We start from the raw sequence: 8,337 nt of genomic DNA on the forward strand, positions 1-8,337 counted from the left end.
CTCAAATGAGACTTTATAGCCTAAAATCGGCCAAAATCGTCAAAAGATTTCCCTGAAATCGCCTAGAAAATCACCTTTCTCCGCCTCTGGTTCGTGCGCTCGGGGAAAAAGAAAGAAAGGCTGAATATATATATATTAGGCCAAACATTTAACGTCTTCCCAGGGGAGACGTCAGATGCTCTTACAAGTCTGATATTTTATAAATAAATAATTTTATATTCATATTTTTCAATTAACGTCTCCCACCACTTTTAATGACTTACCTTGGTAGTCATCAACAATAACTTTTAATGACTTACACCATTAGACTTTAAATATCCCTGAATACTTTTAATGACTTACCATTGGTGCAAGTCATTATAGAGAGTCATTAAAAGTGAAAATTGTTGTAGTGAATATTAAGCATGCATCTATTTTTTTTTTTTTTTAAAAAACATGCTTAGGATTGATTATATGTTTTTATTTCATAAATCATATAATTAATTTAGTCTTAATTAGTTAAGATGGTAAATATAATTTAAAATTTTTTTATTTTCTTATTTCATAAAAATGTTTTATTAAATTAAATGGTATTCTTCTTAAAAAGAAAAATAAATAAATAAAATTACATCAGGGCACGATTATTTATTTTGCATAATTGGATTAGTATTTATTAGAATATCATTTACAACCAAATTCGAAAATATTGATTTTGAGAAAAACACATTCTTTTAAAATAGTGAGTAGGAGAGAGAATTATGGCAATAAGTCCCATGGTCTCCATTATTGGTTGAACACCAAGAAGCATAGGAAGGGCCCCATGTCGCCTCCGTTTGCAGCCTCCCTAAGGAAACACTTCCGAATATGTTTATTTTATCTCATGGTTGGCTTCTCTTACGAGAATAAGATCTGTGACGTATTTTAAGTTTGACTAACCGTAAGACACACTCTTGAGTTAAGTCATTAATTGAAAAATAATGGGTTACACTCCGAAGCTGTATCTAGGCTTTCGAGCACGACTAGTACATCTTAATCAAACTAATAATAATTCCTAAGTCAAAATAGGAAAATGAGTTTTTAAGTTTTCACTTTATGGAGTTGAGATCTTGTCTCAAGGTTAATTTGTAATTAGTCTGACCTACCCTAAGGCTGGTCCATTAAATTTCAAATTAATCTATCGTGGAATAGTATTTTTTTTTATATGCTGCATTCATGCATCATACTTACTATTCCAAATATAAAATGATATTAATTATATGCATTAATTCATTATATTTTATTTATTTATTTTTCAGCAATATGTCTAATCCAAACCTTGTAACTGCTTTACTTGCCAATGAGAAATTGACTGGTGATAACTACATGAGATGGAAATCGAACATGAACATTGTTTTGATATGTGAAAGCTACGTGTTTGTCCTGAATGAGGAATGTCCTAAGGTTCTTGCTCCCACTGCTGCCAAAACTGCTAGAGAAAAATATGATAGTTGGATCTTATCTAACAATAAGGCCAAATGTTATATGCTTGCTAGTATGAGCGATGTGATTAGAAAGAAGTTTTAAACTCTTGAAACAACTTATGAGATTTGGGAATCTCTACATGGCATGTGTTGGCCAGCAATCTGATAAGTGCAGACATGATGCTACTAGAAGCTCAATGAATATGAAAATGAAGAAAAATGTTTCTGCCAGAGAACATGTCCTAGACATGATCAACATATTGCACGATGTAGAAATCCATGGTGCTACCATTGATGAGAGATCTCAAGTAAGTGTGATACTTAAATCTATCACACCAGCTTTTTCGGCATTCACTACCAACGATGTTATGAACAAGTTAGAGTACAACATGATCCAACTGTTGAATGAGTTGCAAACGTTTGAGTCTCTAAACAAAAGTTCCACTAAGGTTGAGGAGGAAAATGTTGTTGAAACCAAGCCTTCCACTTCAAATGGAAATTCGAAGAAAAGGAAGGGTGGCCAAGGAAAGGACAAGAAAAAGGAAAAACAACCAGAGAACACTACAAGAAAAAACAGTATTCATAACACTTAAAAAGTGCTATCTGGGACTATTGATAGCACTTCTGAAAATGCTAACGTAGCCCATGTTATTAAAAGTCCAGTCTTTTCTATAACATTTTTTTAATGTTATGTTCGGTGTTATCTTAAACTATTCAATAACACATTTTTAGATGCTATAATATTCAAATAATAACATTTAGATAGAGTTTTTGATTATAAATTTGAAATTTAATCTTGTATTTTTTTCATAACACTTTTCAACTGTTACATTTGATTATTTTAATAATATTTTTAGTTTGTTATATTATATAAACCATAACGATTTTTTACGCTTATAATATGCTTTTAAATCATAACATATAGTAATAAAATTTTAAATTTTATTTTGATAAGTATACTTATATGGTTTTTTTTTAATTAAAAGATTTTCATTATTGTATTTTGATAAAAAAAATTCAAAATTAATCATAAAATGTAATTCTCAATAGATTGATAAACCATAAGTATTACATTAAACAATAACTAATTCAAACCATAAATGTGTCTACTTCATGAGATCTTAGTTCTAACTTAAGTTTGAAAGCATAACATAATAAAGTTTTATAATCTTGAACAATTTTTACTTCAAAAATGAAAAATAGAAACAAAACTTTATAGTAATTTTCCTAAACAAGAAAAGTTTTTGGTCATTGAAGATGAGAGAAATACAACATCCATAAAGTTGACCATTACAAAAACAACAATAACAACAACATGATACCAGCCTGCCATCATTTAATTTGGAAAGGCTGAATATACATGCCATTCTCAACATAGAACAAACACTTGTGCAACATTTTCTCAGTAAATTCCGGGGATGACCCTATACCGAACCTTCTCGCAGTACAATTTCCAGTATTTTCCATACCTACAATAACAATCACATGTCAAGATTTTATGCCTTTATCTGTATGAAAACGCGCAAACCATTATTCATTTCGTCTACTTATTTATTTTTCTCTACACTGGCATCGGTTTGTAAATTGTCTACACCTGTTGGACCAGAAACCACTAACATGATCAGATTTTGTCTCTCCCATACAAGCAAATAAACTAGTAGCACTCGTAAGGTAAGTTACGTGGTTAAAAAGAGCTGGAACAGTCCAGAAAAATGCAGCTAATATTTCTGGGACATAGTGGTTATGAATGAAAGCTAATATTGCACAAGTGGCAGTTATATTTACATGGATCAGCTAAAATTACTTACTTGGATCAGCTAATATTTCTTCTTGGTTATGAACCCCCCGCATTCATAACCAAGAAGAAAAAAAAATCCAGTTAGTTCAGATTTACATGGCAGAGCCTGAAAACGTACCATCCCGAAGTTAAAAGAATGTTGCTTTTTGTTTCCCCAGTTGTGGTAGTGTAAGTGGCAGTTATCTGTGAAACAGAAAGGGAAGAATTATGCAGGATTTAGCAGCAGATATACAGAAAATTGTATGTATAATGAGAACCAAATAACGAGTTTCAGAGAACCATATACCTTTGATGGAGCTTTACCCCAAACCAAAGCTTTGCCATTTGTTCTGCGAAACTCTTGCCTTTGCCTATCACAGTCGTAGTTGATGTATATGCAAAGAATGCCTGCTACTAGGATGTAGAGTGCCAACTGTGACAAAGCAAAGTAGACAACTAAAATTAAGAATTAATTTAACAGGGACAATGGGGAAATAGGACAGAAAAGAAAGTATGGTTGGTTGCAAAAAAAATCAAGTCTACGCTCATCTCATGGGCTTGGCAGCTTACAAACAAAGTTACAAGCATTCAACTTTTGCATTTGGCTGGTAGAATAGATTTGCAGCTTCTAACTCAAATCTAGAATCAAATTGCCAATATACAGCTTTTACAAGCTAATAATAATATTACTGGTGTATACCAAGGGGAGTTAGCTCAAATGGGAAGACATGTGGTTTGCTTCCATAAGGTCTAAAGTTTGAATCCCACCAAGGTATCTACATAGCCATTGCTATAGTTTCCTACTCTCTAGTAATGCAGAAAAGTGTTCACATTTTGAAAAGGTTGAAAAACATTTTGGAACTGTTCCTGAACAAAAGCAGTAATATTACATTTTATTGACCAAATAAACTTAGAATAGAAAACTTTATACCTGAGTTCCAAGGTGTACGGGATGATTGACCAGGTACATGCCAGGAGAAGTATATATAGAAGGCACCCATACAAGGCATCCCCAGCAAATATAAAAACCAGCTGTCAAAATGATAGGTACAATGATCCAAATGAGAGAAAGTATGAACAAACCAAAAGAACGAGAAAGAAGCAATAGATAAATTCAGCACTACAAGAACATTTGTTTAATAATTATTTGGTCTCTTCTAATCACAGTGAAAAATTAGGTAGTAGAAACAATTTATCTGGTAAAATTAAGGCCAAGAATTTGCAACGTCATGGTAGCCAATCCAAGTAATTGGGATCAAATACAGCAATAGATGGAAAAGGTTAAAGGGGAAGTAACTATAATCTTCGAATGGTAACGAAAGTAAGAGACTTTAATGATGATGACTTCATAGAAGACAAGTTATCTTATTTCTATCTCACTTAATTCATAAATATAAGTTATGCTTAGTATGCATTCAAAAAAATAATAAGACATCTAAATTTGTACATGTTCCAAAATATCAAACCATCCAGAAGATTATTGCCAAAATGATGTTTAATAAAATAATGGATAACAAGGATGGAAAGTTAAAATAAAAGGATGTAGAACCTCGATCATGTGCAATATCCATTGTGCTCCAGTATCCAACTTCCCACCAAAAAAACTTAGTAACATACACCAGCATCAATATGGTATTAACAAGCATTGAATCAGCCACTTTGCCGTTCACTTCATACTGGTAAAAAGAAAAAAGATAGACGTTAAATACTAGGAAAAGAGCTAAAGAGTGTGTCCACAAAGCAATCTGTTGTAGAAGTGTAAAACAGGAAGGTCGGGTCTGATTTAGAGGTAAGAAATAACCACCAGGCCAGCTGCACGGGCACACAGTAAAGTAAGATTAAGTGTTCTTTTTGTTCAAATGAATTATACAGAGAAACAATCCTTGAACAAGAGGGAAAATGATTGGCCGCTGGAAATGGATTGTAGAGATTTTGTGGCAAAGCAACTCAGATTCGTTAATAAAATTTTAACAGTCTAAGTTCACACAATACAATGGCTACACTGCTGCCACATATTTCAAATTGTAAGCGAGCCAAGTTTCAAACCTAAAATGCAATTCATATTGCAACTGGCACATCAACCAACACCATGGACATAAACAAAGTGATGCTGAATTACTGACATAATTAGGCATAATTCACAACTATCCCATAGACGCTACCTGCTTTATGCAATAGGTTACAGCTAGAACTGCCCAAGACATCATTCCAAATCTGCAATTTGTAAAAACTTTAATGTCGAAGTTTTTACCAATGCGAGGATAGAGTTCCATACCTTGCAAAAAGACAATCGAAATTCGAAAGGATATTCAAAAGTTATGGTTTGGGAAAATTTCAATAATGACCGCATACACTTAGTAACCCAGCAGAGTTTAAGCTGCTACAAAGCACATACTCTCTAGCAAAATTGAAATAGTAAAAATGACAACAACAAAAAACTAACAGAAACAAGTAACAACCACCACCACCAAAAATCCACTCAAAGTCCTTTTGACAGTTGACAAGTGGTGCCAAGACTTGTGCTAATTTTATTATTATGATTATTTAAATTAAAAAACTAGATAAATAAAAAAGAAGAAGAAATCAAGCAGAGAACTATTGTGATTTCTAATAGTATTTACATGTGATAGCACAAAGCCCTTGAATAAGACTTAAGAACAACTGATAGGTGAATTATCCTTACAAAGAATGTCACACTCCAAAAATCTAGTCGACAATCCTAAATTTACATGTACCTTCACAACCTTATCTCATTACAGTTTTTTTCTAATTTACCACATCCCAAATTTAATAAACAAGAAAAGCAGAAATCCCAGAAGAATCACACTTACCCAATAGAAATCAATTATGATGTTCCCAGACGACCCAGAATCAGTGGAAGACGGTGCCACATGGCCCTTAAAACAGAAAGAAAGAGTCTCAAAAATGTATCTCTAAGTTCATATTTGTGAAAGGGGAACAACAATTGTATTACATAACAATTCAAAATCCTTACTTTTATGTATAATAAAATGCAAAAAACCAAGCTTCCGAAAATAAGGGCAGAATATATTTCTCCCAAATGATCATAAACAGTTGAAGGATTGAATATGCCAAACCTGAAGACAACCAAAAAAAAGTACCAAGATATAATATAGCACATTGCTTATATCAATCCCAAACTGAACAATATAAGCATCTAACTTTCAAAACAGTAATTAACCGGCAGCACTGTCCTTTAACTTAAAACAAAGAAATATTTCACTTGGAACATTATGAAATTTCAGAATATCTCATCAGCTAATAAATTCCAACATTTCACAAAGAATTTGTAAATAAGAGTAAAACAGACAAATTAATTAATAACATTGTAATGAATAATGATGCACATTAATCATAGTGAATTAGTGATCACTGCAATAATTCAGAAGGTGAAGTCTGAAAAACAAAATAAGATGAATAAAACCTAAGACATCGGTTTTAAATGAAAAAGATGCTACACAACTGAGTAATACTATAATAACTTCAGGCTCTAAAAGGAATGATCTAACAGAGTTAGTAAAGCAGAACAATACAATTTTCATTTACCAAACAATGTTTATGAATTTCTCATAATTAACTCTAGAGAAAAAGAAACTACTTAAATTATAAATGACTTGCAAGATGAGATGAGATGAAAAGAGACATACTGGCTCATGCAGCACATTAGCAGTTTCAGTCCTGGAAGTCCATTCCTCCGTACCCTTCCAATCCAACCACTTCCATTCATCTCAATCCAACCACTTCCAACAAAATGCTAATATTCTTTTTTTTGTATATCTTTCTCTAGTAAAAGAGAATTTCATATTTTTTTTCCATGATCATGCAAATCAAAAACCAACAATTCAAGCTTGTTTTGCAAATTTACCGTTCCCATATTACATCTCTCAATTAAACTCAAAATTCACTTCCCATCTATCAATCTCCTCAATCTTTCGCACAGGAGAACTGATATCAAGAGCCAAATGGAAAATTTTAAACACAATGCTAACCTATAAAATTCAGAGCATGAAAATAAAAAACATGACAAATACATACATGAAGACAATCCAAAGCAGATTCTAAGATTTTCAATTTCTTTGTCTCAAATGCAAGTCGAAGAGGACTCAACACAAGTTCTGCCACAGACCCCTCCAAAGTATTCCCAGCACTTGCCAAGACAGTGGAAATAGTTGCACTTATGCTCACTGGCTTAGCAACTGGAATAGCCTCGGCATCGTGAGGAACTGTTTGTGACTGGTTTTCCTCTGTTTCAGATTTTGCAGCTCCATCTTCAAGTGAACTGCAACAGAAAGAGATACCATACACAACAATTAAAGGACATCTTATTGTTACAGAGGATTTGATAAGTAAAGTTTTACATGTTAAAGATGTGCTACTTGACCTGATTGCATAAAAAAAAATCAACAGAAATTACACAAGAACAAGTTAAAGATTGTAACAGTTACATTAATCTTTATTTTATTATTATTATTTTTTTGGGTGGTGGGGGGGAATAAGAAGTACAAACCTCTCATCACCAGCAACCGATGCAGCTTTGTTTGTCTCACTGGAAGCGGAAGGCTGAACCTGATTGACCTCTTTCGTACCATCTGAGAAAAAATTATTACAACAAAACAAACTAGTGAGTTACACCTTGAATTTTCTCATCTCCAGCTTAATGGACAATTGACATAGTAAGCGGATGTTTGTGATGATGGTGAAATGTACAAACCAAAACAAAACTGTTCATTGCTAATTCTAGTCAATAACAGCCACCTCTAATTTCAATCGCAAACAAGAAAATGCATTCGAAAAAATCGACATTATCACTTTCAAATTGAAAAGAAGCATAACCTATATAATTCTGAATAGCCTTCTGAAGTTCAGGATGTTTTTTCCCCGAACATTCTTTCAGCATCGATTCAAATGCCCGTGTAACAAAACCACCAGCTGCACCACCCGCCATTTTTACTTTCTTCAATCAAAATTCCCCTCGTTCCGCAATTCTCCCCAATATTAAACCAAAAAAACATGTGAATCAAAAGGACGCCTGACTGAAATTAGCATCAACCAGAAACAAATGCCGAGAACTCGGATCGAAAGCCATTGAGCCAAGATCCG

The 8,337-nt window shown here is 33.1% G+C and overlaps 1 protein-coding gene and 1 long non-coding RNA gene across 2 annotated transcripts; both read right to left on the bottom strand.

The window, feature by feature from the left end:
- Positions 1-2,661: 2,661 nt before the first annotated feature.
- Positions 2,662-5,490, bottom strand: LOC133798296 (7-dehydrocholesterol reductase-like). The gene is made up of 6 exons (XM_062236537.1): positions 5,379-5,490; positions 4,766-4,892; positions 4,148-4,248; positions 3,524-3,649; positions 3,356-3,420; positions 2,662-2,908 (listed from the first exon to the last, which is right to left on the bottom strand). The coding sequence occupies exons 1-6, from the start codon at positions 5,487-5,489 to the stop codon at positions 2,842-2,844; spliced, it is 597 nt and encodes a 198-aa protein (XP_062092521.1). The 5' UTR covers position 5,490; the 3' UTR covers positions 2,662-2,841.
- A 1,557-nt stretch (positions 5,491-7,047) lies between these two features.
- Positions 7,048-8,128, bottom strand: LOC133793999 (uncharacterized). The gene is made up of 3 exons (XR_009875069.1): positions 8,071-8,128; positions 7,745-7,826; positions 7,048-7,516 (listed from the first exon to the last, which is right to left on the bottom strand). It is a non-coding gene; the product is annotated as an uncharacterized LOC133793999 (long non-coding RNA).
- Between the last annotated feature and the right edge of the window lie 209 nt (positions 8,129-8,337).

Source organism: Humulus lupulus, chromosome 8 (genome assembly GCF_963169125.1).
Source record: "Humulus lupulus chromosome 8, drHumLupu1.1, whole genome shotgun sequence".
In the NCBI taxonomy this organism is placed as follows: Eukaryota; Viridiplantae; Streptophyta; class Magnoliopsida; order Rosales; family Cannabaceae; genus Humulus; species Humulus lupulus.

Excerpts from the sequence above, each read along its gene's own strand:
- LOC133798296 (XM_062236537.1), bottom strand. The coding sequence starts at position 5,489 with ATGGAACTCTATCCTCGCATTGGTAAAAACTTCGACATTAAAGTTTTT. Across the intron at positions 3,650-4,147 it reads CCGTACACCTTGGAACTCAG|TTGGCACTCTACATCCTAGT; the intron begins GTATAAAGTTTT and ends GCTTTGTCACAG. Across the intron at positions 2,909-3,355 it reads ATTCTTTTAACTTCGGGATG|GTATGGAAAATACTGGAAAT; the intron begins GTACGTTTTCAG and ends TTGTTATTGTAG.